Source organism: Anopheles bellator, chromosome X (assembly GCF_943735745.2).
Source record: "Anopheles bellator chromosome X, idAnoBellAS_SP24_06.2, whole genome shotgun sequence".
NCBI classification, from domain to species: domain Eukaryota; kingdom Metazoa; phylum Arthropoda; class Insecta; order Diptera; family Culicidae; genus Anopheles; species Anopheles bellator.
The window spans coordinates 6,682,279-6,699,024 of NC_071287.1; the positions used below are offsets into that span (position 1 = coordinate 6,682,279).

At 49.4% G+C, this 16,746-nt stretch overlaps 2 protein-coding genes across 3 annotated transcripts in view; one reads left to right on the forward strand and one right to left on the reverse strand.

The window, feature by feature from the left end:
• The window catches only part of LOC131213187 (exportin-6), a 4,680-nt gene extending 2,755 nt beyond the window's left edge, over positions 1-1,925 (reverse strand). Inside the window, exons 1-2 of the mRNA XM_058207180.1 lie at positions 1,475-1,925; positions 76-1,395 (exon numbers count right to left, since the gene is read on the reverse strand). Of these exons, the coding sequence (XP_058063163.1) occupies positions 76-1,395; positions 1,475-1,477 (1,323 nt within the window). The 5' untranslated portion in view covers positions 1,478-1,925. The remainder of the gene's footprint in view (positions 1-75; positions 1,396-1,474) is intronic.
• A 1,392-nt stretch (positions 1,926-3,317) lies between these two features.
• On the forward strand, positions 3,318-7,387 carry LOC131213221 (ectonucleotide pyrophosphatase/phosphodiesterase family member 5-like). Of its 2 annotated transcripts, none has more exons than XR_009156952.1 (5): positions 3,318-4,015; positions 4,119-4,803; positions 4,988-5,284; positions 5,370-5,637; positions 5,709-7,387. XR_009156952.1 is itself a non-coding variant. In XM_058207217.1 (5 exons), the coding sequence occupies exons 1-4, from the start codon at positions 3,632-3,634 to the stop codon at positions 5,579-5,581; spliced, it is 1,578 nt and encodes a 525-aa protein (XP_058063200.1). In that variant the 5' UTR covers positions 3,318-3,631; the 3' UTR covers positions 5,582-5,626; positions 5,709-7,387. The 2 variants fall into 2 exon arrangements, 1 of the variants encoding a protein (XP_058063200.1); XM_058207217.1 differs by having other exon boundaries at positions 5,370-5,626.
• Positions 7,388-16,746: the final 9,359 nt, after the last annotated feature.

Consider the following 16,746-nt stretch of genomic DNA (forward strand, 5'->3'; position numbering starts at 1 on the left):
TATGTATGTCCATCTGCTATCTTAAATTTACCAGAAATGGTAGCAAAAAATGCATTCTCGTCTAAATATACTTACATTATCGTCCACAACCTCGTTATCGAGCACTTCCAATAGCTGATCACTATCGTAGTGGTGCAGCATTCGCGTCAACGTAGCACAACCAACAGCTATCACCGTTTCTACGATACTCTGCAGACGCTCGTTAATATCCCGCTTCTCGGCACAGAGGGGATCCTGTCGGTCAACATTTGCACTCTCCTCGAGGGGACAACTATGAACGATTCTCTCCCAACAACCAAGCCGCTCGGCAAAGGCGAGCGCGCCATAAGCAGCGAATGTAAAATCGCGTAGATAGTGCAAAAAACCGGGTGCTGGAAAATCTTTTTGATAGTAGTGTTGCATCCATTCGCGATCGATAAACACCCGCAATAACTCGGTAAGTTTGTCCTGGTACAGCTCTTCCGCCTGCCGTAGCTGTGGTTGCGTTAGCAGTGCATTAATCGTATGCACCATGCGAGCACGCTGCGGAAACACTTTATGGCTGTAAAACAACTCCGAGAGCGCTGCGAGCGCAGTTATGGACTTATGGCAGTGGGCTTCATCCCAATGTGCCAACAGAGTGATATTGTGCAGCAACGAATCATCCATCGTTGCAAGCGGAGCCCAGGTAAAGAACTGCTGCAATGTTTGCAGAAGCTCCGTAGTGTAGCTTTCAATGCGATTTGAGTCTAGCGAACCGTTTGTTGCTTCAGGTTTGGCGCAGTTTGCCATTCCACTCGATCCCGCTCTGTTTGCAGTGAGGTGTTGCACAAAGAAAGCGCAATACTCATTCAGCAGGCTGAGCAGGGCTGGAATGTTACTGCAGATGGTGTCGGAAAAACGTTTTTGACGTTCGCTAGGTACATCGTTTAAGTTGCGGGTTATGATGTCGCCAGTCGCGCGACAAAGCGCTAAGCCAAGGCTAAACTTGGTTCGCAACAAATCTATTAGGTGCCCAATATAGTTACTAAACTCGTCAGGAAACTGACGCTTCGCTACCATGGCTAGCAGCTGCGCTACTTTTTCACGTTGTAGGACGGGCACGTCTGGCTCATAGCTGCAGTAGATGGCAAGCAAGTCATCGCGGATAGAGGAACGTTCATCTGTTGTTAACTGCACCCAGCGCAATCTGATTGTGCGCTCGACCGTCGAAACAGCAAAAAACCATACGTAGTGATTGTCGAATCGTCGCATATTGGCGAGACAGAACTTCCATGAGAAGTGGGTGTCTTGAAGTGCTTCAAGATTTCTCTCCAGTGATTGCTTTTCTGCGTTTGAAGTCTCTGGGTGGAAGAAACGGGCCAGCAGATGCTCTACGCAATCCAATTCGGTTGATGCAAACGACTGCATTCCCTCCTGTTATTTAAGAAATGAAACCAGGTGTCAAGAAAAATCCGAATCATTGCGTAAGTTATAGCAAAAGTGAATTTCTTACCATGATCTTACTCCGTACACAGAATTGCGAATAAGAAAATCTTCGGAGCGACCACGACACCGCAGCCGCTGAGCCAACACGGGAATTGATAACAACTTGGATACTCTTCGTTTCCCTCAGTTGAAGGATAATTCACTTGCAATTCTTATCATACTCCTGGTTTAATCGATTATTTACTATCAGCAGCAAGAGCTTACAACACAATGTGTTTTTCAACCTCAGGGGGTTTATTTCTCCGAAACAAAGATGGCAGATGACATCGCAACGAAGAACTTTCACGAAGTAAATGTAGTCGAACAGACTCGGCTTGTCAATTGAATGCTGGTGTTATCGGAATGGTATATCTTATTAGTTAATTGCGCATAAATCTACCTTTGTTGGTTGTTAACACAGCTCAAAACCGAACACCGTATGAAACGCGAGCATCATACGATTAAGCGAACGCCACCACTCTTTTCGCAAACACCGAGTTCGAGCTATCTGGAACAGTTTTGAAGTGATTGGCAACTGCAAATTAAGGTTACTAAAATACAAGCTACGCCAAGGCATTTTTGGTGTGGGCCCGGTTCATTAACGAACGAACTTCCGAAAACTGTTTCCATCCTCACCAACATAACTGCGTGGTGTGTTGTACACGAGCTGTCATTTCGTGGAGCTTATTGTGGCGATTAAATGAGTGGGTTGAATATCCGCTTACGTTCTTATTTTTTTATTCATTCATTCATTCATTCAATTGCTAACGATCGTTTTTTGTTATTTATCTCCTTTTCCGGCCGTATATTCATTAAAATAGATTGCAATTCACTCGAAAGCACGGGCACCGAAATAGTGACAGCCAAGGCTATGAAGTAGTGTTGGTGATGGCACCAAAAGACCGGCAGAACGTAGGCAAAAGGAGAGAGCGGTAGAAACATCCGCTCACTGTTTTGGCCAATCGTGGCTAGAACTCGAGCACGAGCTATGTGGGCGATTTGGCCCACCATTGGTTCCACCTCGCTTACATTTCACCTCGTTAGCTCGGACTGTCAGATTTCTCCATTCGGGGTGTTCGGCAAGGTCTATAGAGTGCAGTGACGCGAAACATCAATGATGAAAATATATGCACCAATGTACCCAAGAATTCTATTTTTTGAGCCGAAAAAATATAAAAATAAGTATCGCTACAATACGCTACATAAACATATTATTTGGCTCCAGACTTTGAACAAGGAACAAAACCATATGTTGAAACTAAACTTGTACATATATACGCATCCGTTGACGTATTCGAAACGATACGTTCGCATGAAAAATTGATCATCCACCTCGAATGAAATCTCATTCCGCGTCATGCTAGAATTGTCCTTAAAGTATTAGTTGATTGGTTGGAGCTTCAGCGGATCGGACTTCACTGGTCTTTATTGATCCGAGCAACATTTGAAGAACTTTATTGTTGGTGTTAATCTGTTTTTACGGGCAGGTTGTACTGACATCCGAAGTACATTTGGGATGGGGAAGTGATAATCGTTAAATTCCAAAACAAAAGCAATAATTTGCACCTCCAGTGTTTTGTCATGCTTAGCAGAGTTTTTTGTTTAATACGTTGGGTTCAGTGGTTCAGGCTTGGTTGAATTAATAACTAGCATCATAGTTAATGCATAATTTATTGCGCTCTGGTTTCCTTTTCGCCTACACAGTCATGAAAATGGTGCGCCCTCGAAAACTGAGAATGTACGTATGCTCAACGAAACATCCAATCATCTAATTGCTGCACCGACCCGTTTGTACAAACGTTTGAAATACGCTTGAAGCAGGTGCGATTTTTGATTGGTACTTATCTGTACTTGCTGCGCCGTACATCAGGCGAGTTACGGTCGAAAAGGAAAGGTGCCGAAGGTTAGTGAAGAATTAATTAAAGGCAATATGCACATTGTACCTATTGGCACCGTCGAACGGTGAGAATCACGAGTGTAATTATCCCCGGCGGTAGAAAAGCTCGGAACGTGCATATACTGTTCTCAAAGTTAACACTACTTAGAGTGATCGAATTCTCGTGCATAGCTGGGCCATCGAAACCCGAAACGTCGCGGACGTCGCGCGAAAGACGTTGCGATCAGCTACGGAGGATATACGTTATCGATTAAGCATATGCTGTTGCTCTAAGGGCAAAGCGAACCAATGGGAACCCTGTGTGTGGTGCGTCTGTTGATGCTGGGGCTGGTTGGAGGACTAGGGCTGTTCACGAAGCTGGTCGGAGCGAGCCAGTCAGCCGCAAGTAGTCCAGTGTTGATCATCGTATCGTACGATGGGTTCCGGACCGAATATTTGCAACGCAATAGCACTGCGTACATGAATGCTTTGCGTCGCAATGGCACGACTAGCTCCTACCTGCGAAACGTATTCCCGACGAAAACCTTTCCAAACCACCATAGTATCGCTACCGGGGTCTACCCGAACATACACGGCGTTCTAGCGAGCAATGTGTACGACTTGCAGCGTAGCAGCGTCCTTAACTACTCGTACGAGCTGTTCCATTATAACACGGACATTTTGCCGATTTGGGTAAGTTAGAAACAGTGGCGATGCTAAAGTTTTACTAATTAACGTTTGTACCTCCTCGGTTCACGACTCTTCGAACCCAACGTCATTCACCTGGCTGTCTCAGTCTCTCAATCAATACGCTGGTGGACACAGTGGCTGTATGATGTGGCCCGGATCCGACTTTGGCTATGGCCCCAGCAACCTAACGTGCAGCCACACACAACCGTTCAACCTGTCGCTGCCGTGGAATGACCGTCTCAGCATTATATTTCGGTGGATACGGGATGCAGAACGACCGGCTAACCTCATCATGCTGTACATCGAGGAGCCGGACTACTACGGGCACATCTACGGGCCGGAGTCGAACCGGGTTGCACAGCTGGTAGTTAAGCTAAACGATTTCACCCGGCTGCTGCACACACAGATAGCCGAGCAGCGACTCGAGGACCGCGTTAACGTTGTCCACCTGAGTGATCACGGCATGGATACGGTAATGCCCAAGAACTTCATCAATCTCACTGCGTTCGTGCCAGCAGAACTGAAGTACGACGCGTACGGCAACACGCCCGTGCTGCAGATCGTGCCCAAGGTGAAACAACAGACAGCTGATCTGTACCGGGCCCTCAAAAACGCGGCAGACGCGGAGCCGGGTCGGTTTGAGGTGTATACGGTTGAGAACCTACCCTTGCGGTGGCGGTACAACAGTTCGCAGCGAACAGGGCCAATAACTGCCGTCGCACAGCTCGGCTATGGGTTTGACGATATGTGGGATACGGTAGCCTACTACAAGCGGAAATTCGACGTCGAAGGTTAGTATCGAGTTACAACATATAATTGTTACCATTACTAGATAATATTGAAGTAGTAGTTTTAAAACAAAATTTCATGTGTTCTTGAAATACTTCTTGCTTAGTCTTTGGTTTTGAGGAACTCAAATGTAACCGACTGATTACTCATAATCTTACATAAATTTTTCTACGGTTTTTTTTTCAGTGACACCCGAAACGCGGTACGGGGTTCATGGTTACGATAACGCACTACCGATCATGAACTCAATGTTCTTTGCATACGGACCCTCGATTCGGGAGCAGCTGGTGATCGAACCATTCGATACAGTGGATTTGTACTACCTGTTCTGCGAACTTCTCAACCTTACGCCCCCGCCTATGCTGTCCGGGAATCTGAACCATGTGCACCGCATTTTGCGTAACGATTCGCGCGATGACGACGACGGCGATGATTCCAATAACGACAATGACCACAACGGTTCTCACACAAAAACCGTAGCGGGTACGTTACACTACGGAAGAAGGCAGTGTTTTTGGTCAGTTTGATTTTATGCTATCATATCACGCATTTGGTTCTTTTGTTCTAGTGATTTTTGTCGGCAGCTTTATAGGGTCGTTCGCTATCGTCAGTTTGCTGGCGCTCGCCGTTATTTATCAGCGTCGAAGGCGCGAAAATCTGGTCCCACCTTACCTATACGAGGAAACGGAAACCTTCATCGACGAGGGTAACAAGCTACTGCACACCAGCACTACCAACTCCTCCATTAATGGGGGTGACGTCGTCTCCGTGGACGTTTGAAGTGAGCTTTGAAGCCCCTGTCAAATCAATCTCCATGGGAACAGGGTGAGCCATTGGTCGTGTGCATCGGCGGTACGCAGTGTTAGCAATAGTTCATTACAAAACCCTTCTTCATTATCTTTTCCAGAACTGCGATTTCGTATTCCAGTCGGCAACTGTCGGGCCAATCACCCTAACAGAAGTCATTCAACAAACGTTCACCCAACGGTTTGACATCCGTTTCAGCGTGCTCTCAAAGGGCATAAGTCTGATTGTGTATATAGCATGCAGTCATCATTCCGTCTGGTTGGAGTAACTTCGTTGTAGTGGGACTTAGACGTGCAGCAGCAAGAGATCGGTGCAGTGCTCGTTAAGAACACTAAAACTGACTGGGAAAACTTGTGTAGCATACATTAAGTGTTCTTCTTCCAAAACTGAACCGTTCAAGCAAAGCCTTCCGATCGCCTTCAATCGCCCGCAAATGAAAACACAAACACAAACAAACACTTGCACACACTTACACCCACACACACATGCATCTTTCCATTTTATAATGGACTATGCACTTCCAAATCGCCCTGTTGCACACGGATACAAAAGAAACTAAACTAAAAAGTCTACATCAAGAACTATTGGATACATTATAAATGTTGTAGGGAAGAAAGGAATTGCATCGCAGCGTGTTAATTCATTGTGGCCATATTTTTTGTGTGGTTTGCGAAGAAGAGGGCCACCAAAGTGCTCCACCAGTGCACAATTCAATAACAATTTAGTATTTAACTCGTTTTACACGGCGCGTAATGGGTCCGGTTTGGGCGTGTAGAAAATTGTACATTATGTTTTCGTAGGTTTTTACTTTAAATCTTTTTATCCCCGTCCCCGACTCTCGACAGAAACCGTGCAAGTGTAGGAAGTTATCGGAAGGAATCGGCGGCATGTTTGTCTGTCGCTGTACTCGAACTTCAGCAGTTATCGTGAAGCAACACGTAATCGAACAACCACAACGCTGCTAATACATTAGAAAATCGTGACTTTTTCGCGTTATAATGTGCTAAATATCAGAGGAATAAGAAATCCGATTGTTTTAAGAAAAAAGCTATCTCTATTGTGATATTTTTCTATGAGGATATCTATGAAATACAAGTAGTAGTCTATTAGACGTAGGGACGCTGGAGAGGTCTGCGCTGGACTGGCAAAGAAGCAGAGCGGTGCAAGCGGGAGGTTCACCGGAATATACTGTATACCTTTACATTGTGCAACGATTGTAGCTTAAAGATGTATTTAAATTACGAGTCGACCGGCTTACCAATTACACCAGGAGGAAGCCGGATGAAAGTCACTTTTGAAAAATCCACCGAACACCGCAAGCAAACGCGCGTAACTTAGCGCATGCAGAAAACAAAGGATAAAGCCATATCTAGAGTAGGGCAGACGTGGGCAGAATGATGCACAGCTATGTACAGCGATACGGGAGCTATGTAGACTAAAAGGGAAGCACGACTACACCTAGTGGTTTTGGTTGCGACACAACGAATTTTCTAATGTCCAGTGTGTGCTCACTGCTGCTCGAAAGTTCTCGAGTAGTAGATTCTCTTGCACCGTCTACCCGGGAGGAACAGATTTAACGATGTATTTGTTTTAGAAAAAGTAATAACGAAAACAAAACAAAAACCAAATGTTGAAGTTTAATGGTCTCATTCGAATAAAAGAACCAGTTTATGTATCAGATCAAGATAAGTGTGGTTTTTCGTATAGACCGATAATTTCTGCAAATAATTAGACCAATAAAGGGTTTAGGAAAATCTTCCCGAAATTCTTTTGCTGTTCGTAAAGGGCGCATTATGTTTATCAAAATAGAAGCAGCAAATCTTTCAGCACTGGATTGAATAATGTTTGCATTGCTAATGGTTACATAACAAGCTGACGGTTCCAACGTGAAAGGCGAAAAAGTAACCGGTTAAATTGTTTAAATAAACATAGTTTTCTATCAAACTGTGCCTTTACCCATTATCTACCTTTACTCTCTATGGCCGGGTATTGGCACGACGGGTAATGTTGAAATTTTTCAATTAGGTCAGCTGGTCGATTTTCTCCGTTGTTTACAATAACTTTAAATCCCTTTTAATAATCTTTTCTTCATAAACACGGCCTGGTCCGTTCTTCTAAGATAAAAAAACCTTTTCGTCAGTGAATACCCCACCTTTTGGCATGTTACTGATTACTGAGAAGCTGATTTCGGAGAGAAACTGTTGATAATCTAACTGGTTCAATGCAGCATTTTTATAACATGCGCTGCGTGGCCCGAGCGTTCCCCGAGAGGGGTGTCCGGACCGGCTGCGGGCGATCGTGGCCGAGCTGTTCCCGCAACACGAGCGGACTATCTGGCAGGATACGCCGTACGGTACGGCTGGGGGATGGGGTGCGAGCGATAGTCACGGACGAAGAGCTGCAATTTGCGGCTCGACGCCTGTACCCGGGCAAAGCCCCGGGATCAGATGGCGTCCAGAACATCGCTTTGAGGGCGTCTCTGCGGTCTTGTCCTGGCATGTTCCGGAGAGCACTGCAAAATTGCCTGGACGATTGCGCTTTTCCGAACCCCTGGAAGCGACAGAAGCTTGTGCTGTTGACGAAGCCTGGCAAAAGCTCAGGAGACGCTTCGTCCTACAGGCCGATGCGGGTGCTGCCTGGAAGGAAGCACTGTCGTCGCCGCGATGCCCGAGATGTGAGGGCGTGCCGGAGTAGCCGGAGCATGTCCTGCTCGAGTGCCCCCGGTTCGACGACGCCCGGGAGCAAACGCAGCAATGGGGCCGAGATGGACTTACTGTGGAGTCCATCGTCCAACGCATGTGTGGGAATGAGAAAGCGTACGAGGGAGTGAGCGCGTGTGTTGCAGTCATCACAGCGGCTCTGCTCAGTGAATGGCGACGAGAGCAACAGCAGCCGGTGGCGCAGACTTTGGCGGCGTCCACCGCACCTGCCGACCGGGAGTGAGGGCAAACAGCACAGGAGGACTCCTTTTTTCTTTTTAGATGACAGACGAGGATAAGCCCTAGTCCCCCCTTTCGAAGTAAAACCGGTAACGGTAGTTCCGGAAGGGGAAGGATGGAGAACCAAGGAGGGATTTAGTGGGTAGGACCGCGAGGGTGAGTCCCACACGGCGTGCGAAAATGCATTCCCCTACTTGCAAAAATATATATATAAAAAAAGATCGCAGTGAAGTTACGCACTGTTGACCAAAAAAGAAAACAGTGAATATTATATAACGTTGTTGGAGCGGTTGAAGGCCAGAATTACGAAGAAATGACCCCATATGTCAAACAAACCTTTTTGCTTCATCAAGACAACGAAGTCTATCGAATAAGATGGCAAAACTACAAGAATTGAAGTACGAATTATTCCAACGTCGCTCGTATTCGCCAAATTTGGCTCCCAGCGACTACAGCGGCCGTTCGCAGACCTCAAAAAATGCTTTAGGCACAAGGTTCAAGAGTTGTCCAAAAAAAGGTTTGGGAATGTTAGAGCGACACTGGGCGAATTATTTTGTGGGCTCTTGAAGGCGGTGACGTTGATGAACAAATCCAATTTCGAACAAAGACGAACGCGTTTTCCCCCTGCGGGTCCGGGACTTTTCAGCCCATGTGTTAAGCGTCCAAAAAAGTTTTGAGATACGGCTCTGCCCCCGTTCCGATAATAATAAGAAGAGAAATAATATATAAATTAAATTGAAATTGAGTTAAGGGTCCAAACCATGTTTCTGCTCAAACTGTCACTCAAACTTTTAGGTAGACCTAATGTACCGGTGCGAACCCGAACGGAACCCGACTATGCTCGTACCCCTTTCGGCTGTTGCTCGGCGTGGAGCCCTCAGCACCGCGCGAGTTTCGAGCCAGCTCGCGCTCAACACCCCAGTCACCACCGATCAGTGCTCTCGAGCGGACGTGCAGCCGTGAATAGGACGGGTTAAGTATCGGCGCGGAAGAAGCAACGCGGAGAAATTACGCCTAAGCGATCGTTTCGGGCCAGACCAGGGCAGGTGCGTGTGCGCGAGTTTGCGCCCCTTCACTCAGTTGTGCGTCCACCAGGATCAGAGGTCCCAGAGGCCATCTGCCACCGATCGACTCTTGAGTTGGGGTGACCTGCGAAGAAAGTTATCCTACCCCCCCTGGAGGAGGTAAACAACAATTTGGAGTGTACGTGTACGTTTCGGCCGTCGAGGCCGTCAAAAGGGACTCCTTCGAAGGGTCCTCGGAGGGTGTTGTCTGTGCATGTGCTTGTCCGTGGGTGTGTGCGTGTCCAAGGGAGTCCAGAAAGCGTGACCCGTTCCGTCATCAAAAGACCGACCGCGTCCTACGAGATCAACCCGCAGCAGCAGCAGCAGCTCCCCAGCGTGATCAACCGACAACTGACCCTTGTCTTGGGCTATGGAGTGTATTTGCGTGCGTGCATGAGTGTGTTCGAGAATAATCCGCGTAACGGTCGGAACCCAAAGCCAAAGCCCCGGAAGTCGGGCTCGACTACCTGGATGACCTGGACAGTACCCGGTAGTAGCTTCCAGTAGAGATCACCCGCGCTGTGCGCGCCAGAATATGTTGAAGGTAAGGCGTATCCCAATCCAGTGACGGTCAGCCAATGACTTGGCAACCTGCCCCAGGTTGTCAGTGATCTCCACTCCACAAGTCCATGCCAGGTATACTAACGCTCGCGAATCGTCCAAGTGTGTCGTCCGATTCCCCGGTTGTCGTCCAGGACCCTCCCCAAAGGGCACGAGAACCGTGACACGAAGCTCTGTGGATGCTCTGTTGGGAAAACTGGGGTTGGTAAACGACACGACGACGCTGGGTCACGATCCGCGTCACGTTAAGCTCTCGTCTGGCGCCCGGGTGGTGATTTGCTGATAAACTGACAGCCTTTTGGGTGGGGGGCTTTCGAAGACCGGAAGACGGCTGGTGGGGAAAACGGCGGCGTGGGCAATAAACGAATCTTACACAACTGGGTCAAGCGATACCTCAGTCCGGGTGGCTTAGGCTGGATTAGCAACAATCTGTAGCGGTTTGTAGCACTCGGACTCGGACGAGAAAGGTTGGGAGGATGAAAGGCGGAGTAGGGGTCGTTGGATATCCACGGAACCACGGTAAATCGGGAAACTCTCTCACTCTCTCTATCTCCGTCTGAATCATTTCCCCTGTTCGCGTGGCTCGAGCCGAGGGCGAGGAGTTTTTCGCCGTTCGTTTCTCTGTTTCCAACGCCCTGTGTTGAGGTCACGAAGTCATGAGCAACCACGACAGCTGCTGTTCAGCTGCCCTGGCTGCTCCAAAAACTAGCGATTGTTGCAGGGTCGTCTGCTACGAATGTGCATCTGAAACGGTTTCCTTCCGGTAAACCAATCCGTTGGGCGCGTCAGGAGCGCGAATTGGAAACGTTCGCAGTTGGCGATCTCTTAACGACTTATCTAGCCACCTATTAGGCTGATCTGGATCAGGGTTGCATTATTAGTTGGAAGTTTCCAAATTGGTGACTGTTGGAGTCGGTCCGACCTTCCACGAAAGCATAACCCGCAGCCTCGGACGAGAAGCAAAAAATAAGCCTTCGACCCTTGGCTTTCCAGCTTACAGTCGTTTCGTCACTGTTTCGGGGGCCTAGGCCTGTAGGTCTGTAGAACCAGTGACAGTGAGCAAAACTCTGTAGAAGATTCAGAAAATCTCCGTAATCCACGGTCACTACCCAGCCCCAGGACTCGGGGGGAATCAGCGGGATTCTGAGAATATAGAACTACTATTTGGTGGATCGTTTAATCTAATTTGCAACCAGTACCTGGTTCAAGCTTGAGCGCAAAAGCCGAGATCGGGATACGGGTCTGGGAGTACGGTGGGCATTCGCATGGCATGGTGGAGCTGCCTATGCAACAAAAAGGCTCCAGACATGGGCACAACACTAACCCTCGCTGTCTTTCTCCCCATCGGCGCATCCTTCATGACCGTGATCAAACCAAATGCGAATGCTGGTGACCCCGGGGGAGGGGGCGGGTCGATGACCTAGCTCCAAAAAGGTCCGAGGAGGATCCGGCTCTGATCCCGTGCACGTCTTGTTGGGATCCGCTTTGGGCCATTTTTTTGCCACAGTGGAACAGCGAGAAAATAAAAATATAAACCTAGTTCGCGTGACCGGCCCTTCCGAGAAGTGGCGGGCCGCCGGACCTTCCAGACCGCACCCCTCCCCCCACCCCCCTTCGTCACCCGCTTGTGCTGCGCTATAGCGGTGGTCTCCGCGAAGCATTAACGGGGCCACATTTATGGTTTCTTTGGGGGGCAGCGCATCGCACAAAACAAAAACATTAAACATCGGATCAGAGGTAAGGAACCCGTCTCTACCGCTCTGCTGCTCTCCACCCCGCCCTAGCCACCCCCGGGGGGCTTGCCCTCTGAGGGCTTACCGTGGCGCGCGAGGTCCAGCGGTCCGGGAAATTAAACCAATCTTTTGTGGCGCCTGAAACGGAAGACGTTTTCGAAAGGATAACGTGGATTTTGTGTGTGTCTGTGTTCGAGGCCAAGGATCGGCCAAGGATCGCGTGTTAGCATCAGTGGAAGTTCGAATTGTTGGAGCACCAGTTTTGGGCCCCCAGGCGACTTCCATCTGTTTCCAGACCTGACAAAAAAAGCGCTGTTCATCAAACGATGAGATTTTAGCAGCTTTGGAAGCGTATTTCGAAGTCGTTCCAGTTTCTCACTTCTTCTGCGATGGAATTCGTCCATTCTCGCTGGACCACGGTGTTCTCCTGTTTAGGGTGACCGCATACAGTGTCGTGCCCGGGAGCTCCCAGCACGCTCCGAGGAAAGCAAAAGCGCTCGGCCCAGAAGTTGCGGCGCGCTCGAAGTTGAAGTCGGGCAACGGGACTTTTTCCCATCCCAGTGGTGGTGGCGATTGGCCGCTGTGGCTGTTTTTGCCCGTCCTACCACGTCCTACCCGGCCGGCAACCGGTTCCTGAACGGTTCCACACGACCGCTAAGTGTGTCAGCGCGCGCGCGCGTGCTTGTTGAGGTGCAATCAGAAAGGTGAACGTACCTCCCGAGAAACTGGAGGAAGTGTAGTGGGTGAGCAGGAGGAGGAGGAGGGCGGGAGCGAACGCGAGCGAGCGAAAAGGAAAGTCCCTGATCTCCAGTACTCTCCAGGATCACGACTCGCGTCTCGGCCACGCCACGAGGTGTCCCACATAAACCTTTGCGGGGAGACGACGCCAGTAGAAAGTGAACAGAGCACTTGGGGGAGGGCCTAGGGAGGGCGCTGCTGCCTGCCTCGCTGATTAATGGCGAAGTGGGAAAAAAGGTGTGTATGTGTGGCTGGCGAACAGGAGAGGAGCGAAAAGAAAATCGCGCCCAATGAAACCTCGGCGCGGCCGTTGCTTTGTGGAGCGAGACTTGCGCTTGCGTCTGCGTGCGTGTGCGTGTTTGCGTGTGGGTGGGTGGCCAGCGACCCCCCCCCCGGGCCGTAGCCTTGTTTCTTCTTGCCTTACTTTCTTTCGTCCCCGCGCGCGGTAGGTCATTCGCGATGTCTTGAGCGACGAGAGAGCGGTCAGTGATACATTTTTATGTATGCTGTACAGGGAGTATACTGGTAACAGATTGAGCGGTAGCACTGGGTGCTACCGCCAACGGGGAAACCCCCTCAGTGTCTGCTCTCAATGTGCGCCAACGATTTCCCTTTTGCATCCTCCTTTTGGCCGTGCTCCATCGTTTGATTACCTTTCCAACAATGTGTCGAAGACTTCTAGAGACGACGATGGCAACTACGAAAACCGGAACAACGGAGTTCAAACTAAGTAACTTTGTACTGGCTAAAATTGGAGACCCCCTCACGTACTTCTCGAGAAAAGCCTGAAGAATCCAACAATCCGACGGACACAATTTCCCTCGGTAGACCGACTTCTCTATTGTAACTTCAAAGAACTTTACATCTTTGAACATCTTACTCTTTCGGACGGCGGCTAACTCGGTTTGGTCAGGTTTGGAGTGTTGGAGTCTAGGAGTCTGAAGGTGGAGGCTGCTTAACTCTCGAGCACACGACTGTCTGGCACACGAGATGTGGGTGTGGAATGGGAGAGTCTTCACACCGACGAATGACCTTGCTGGCTGCTAGCGTACTCTGGCGCGAATCTCCTATGCCGTTGCTCCCACGCTGAAGATGTCGATATAGGACGATCCATCTAGTGTTTTGAATTTTTAACTAACTGTACGGAATTTGTACAGCTCATTTTCACCCAAAAGCTCGGTGTTACCCAAACCCCAAACGTCGTGCAAGAGAAGCCAATGCACCCGCCACCAACCAGTGACTGTTTGGTGGGGGGATTTTGAACCGGTAGCCCATTTTTGTTCGGAAAATGAAGAAGGAGCCGTCGATGGCGTTGACAATGGATTAGATTTTGTATTATAGAGGCGTTGGTCGGTAGCTAACATATGACTCTTTCTACGGTACTACCTTAATTTAAACTTAAATTTAAAACTAAAACTAATTCTTAAACCTATGCCAGTTTCGTCCCGCAGGGTACCTGGGACTTCCACTGGCAGGGAGGTTGGAAGTATAAGTAAACCCCGACTCTGAGGGAGTCGGCGACTATGGTTCGTCGGCAAGGGCTTACAAATGAAGTGACTTTGGTTTGAGATAAAATCGAGCCCTGACTCTGAGGAATCTGCGACTATGGGTCGTCGGCAAGGGTCCGAAGTGCAGGTCAACTCTTAAAGAGTTTATGTCTCCTTGGGGCAAAGTCTCTGAAAGAGTCTTATAATCCCGTAGGAGGAGGGCTGAAGGAGAAGGCTCCCGTAGGAGAAGTAGTAATGAGAGAAAACAAAATCATAAAGGCGTAATAAATAATAAAGTGATATTAAATCATGTAAGCTAAAGAAGGTTGGTGATTATGATGATGATGGTGTGAAAAATAATAAATAACAAAATCATAGAAAGGTGGGAAACATAAATAATAACCACAAAAGGCGTTGACACTACGCGAGGAATGTTGGCTGATTCGGCTTCTTCGGGTGGTAAATGTCTCGGTGAGGACAACAGAGAGAGAGAGAGAGAGAGAGAGAGAGAGAGAGAGAGAGAGAGGCAGTTGGTAGAGAGTACAAATTTCGACCGTGCCCCTTTTGCCCCAGAGAGTACGGAGGCAGAGTAAGTAGAGCGCGCGCTGGCTTATATTGAAGGTCGACTCCGCGGCGAATGAGCGGTGGGTGCGTGGGTCTGATGTAACGACCCATCCCGATCGATCCGATCGTGTATGTTCCGACGGTGTCGGCGTAGCCTTCAGGTCTTGTCGATGGCGGATTTTGCGGAGTGACAGCGCAGATGTTCGATGTTCTTCTCGCGGCGCTCCGTGGGTTGGCCCGTGCGGGGGTGGCCCCCTTCCAGGAGCACCATCCGCATCGTGGGTCGGGTTTTGCGCAACTTGCCCACCGAATGTTTAGAATAATAAATTGGACTTTACCCGCTGCGAGCTGTCAGAGCTGTCAGAGCTGTGGCAAGCGACGAACCCGACGACGATCCGCGCGCGCCATTTCGGGAAATGCAAACCGTGTAAGCGAGATCGTGCCGAGCCTCAAGCCTCGGCTGTTTGCGCAAGCAGGCCCAGCCCGGTGGCTACGACTTCTGGGATGGGCGGACTTAGTAGGTCACCACCGTCAGGTGTCAGGTTCTCGCGCCACGGATGAGCTCACGCCGCAGTGAGCCGGGAGTTGATATTATGCGTTTGCGGTTGTTGTTGTTGTTGCTGTGCTGACGAAAAGCTGATGAAGCGATCAGCGCAGTAAATAGAGTGACCAAGAAAAAATAACAAAGCCGTCACCCAGCACACCGCTGGCTGTTTAGCTCCGCCACCTGAGGAACGCGGAATTGGCTCGGTAAACGGGGCGCGCGCGACTCTCTCCAAAATTACAACAACAAGAAAGCCCAACCGGAACGTTGGGCAGACCATAGCAAAAAGTTGGCGGTTTGTTTTTCTCACTGCTACTGCTAGCGAAGTGGCTGCTTCGGGTTTGCTTCCTGGTAGCCTGGGCTTCCGGGGGGCCGGTCCACCGGACGAAGATCTCACTGTCTCGTTGGGAAAAAAGTCGCACTCTCGCCTAAGTAGGTTGGGCGCGCATTCCCGAGATCGGGAAAGGATTGGGAATGCGGACCAGACCAGACCAGACCAGGACCGGACCCGTTATCGCGAGGTTCGAGAAAGTGGTTCCGTTTTCTGCCGTCTCTTCTTCCGGCTCTCGATCTCCTTGTTGATCAGAGAGGAACAAAAAAAAAAATGGGCAAAAATGCGACATCGAGCTGGCGGAAGAAAGCTAACCCGTGTGGTTGGAGTTGGGGCACTCCCTGAGTGATACGAGTGCGATTTCTGTTTCGTGAAAGTGAAAATCCGGCGCACCGTTGAACAACCGATAGGAATTGGCGTCGGGGGTTGCTTATTTAACAATTCGGATTTGAAGAGGAGCAGCTGTTAAATTGGGCCGGGTCCGTGGGTGATGGGGCTAAAATCTGCGAAATTAAAATCACACCAACTTTCGCAGAAACTTTCGAAGTGTGAAGTCGACAGAACTTTTTAAATCCCAGCCGCTAGCAGAGCGAGCTGTACGCAGCGCATCACCCATCGCCAGGCTCCGGTGGGTTGGTCATGACATGAGAATGGCGAACGACGAACGACGATTGTCGTGGTGTGGGGTGCATCAAGAATTCCTTCCAAATTGCCCAACTTGTCGGCAAGAGAAGGCTAAAACCTATCTCCATCCTTCTAAGGTCTTTGGCATCATGCTAATGCAACTTCTCCACAATTCGGTGATCATTTCGCGCGCTGAAACTGTAAGCCTCTAGGAGCCGTACCCGAACGTACCGCTGGCAAGCGCAACGACGGGAGCAGAACGACGACGTTGACCGCGAGACCGGAAAGAAGCCCGTGCGCCCATTTTGCGCATCGTTAATCGCAACTAACTAACTTACATACTTGCTTACCCTCTTTTGCTTCTCCGGCATCCAGTAATCGCTTGCCGAGTGGCGGTGGCCTGCAATAAACCAACTGCAACTCCAACACCACAGCTACTCGGGAAGACCGAACACCGTGGCAAGAAAAACCCCGCATGTAGCTCGCTCGCTGTGCTCACAAATTATGACGATCCACTCCTTCTAGCAGCTTGTGGTGCAAGGCGAACGATTGG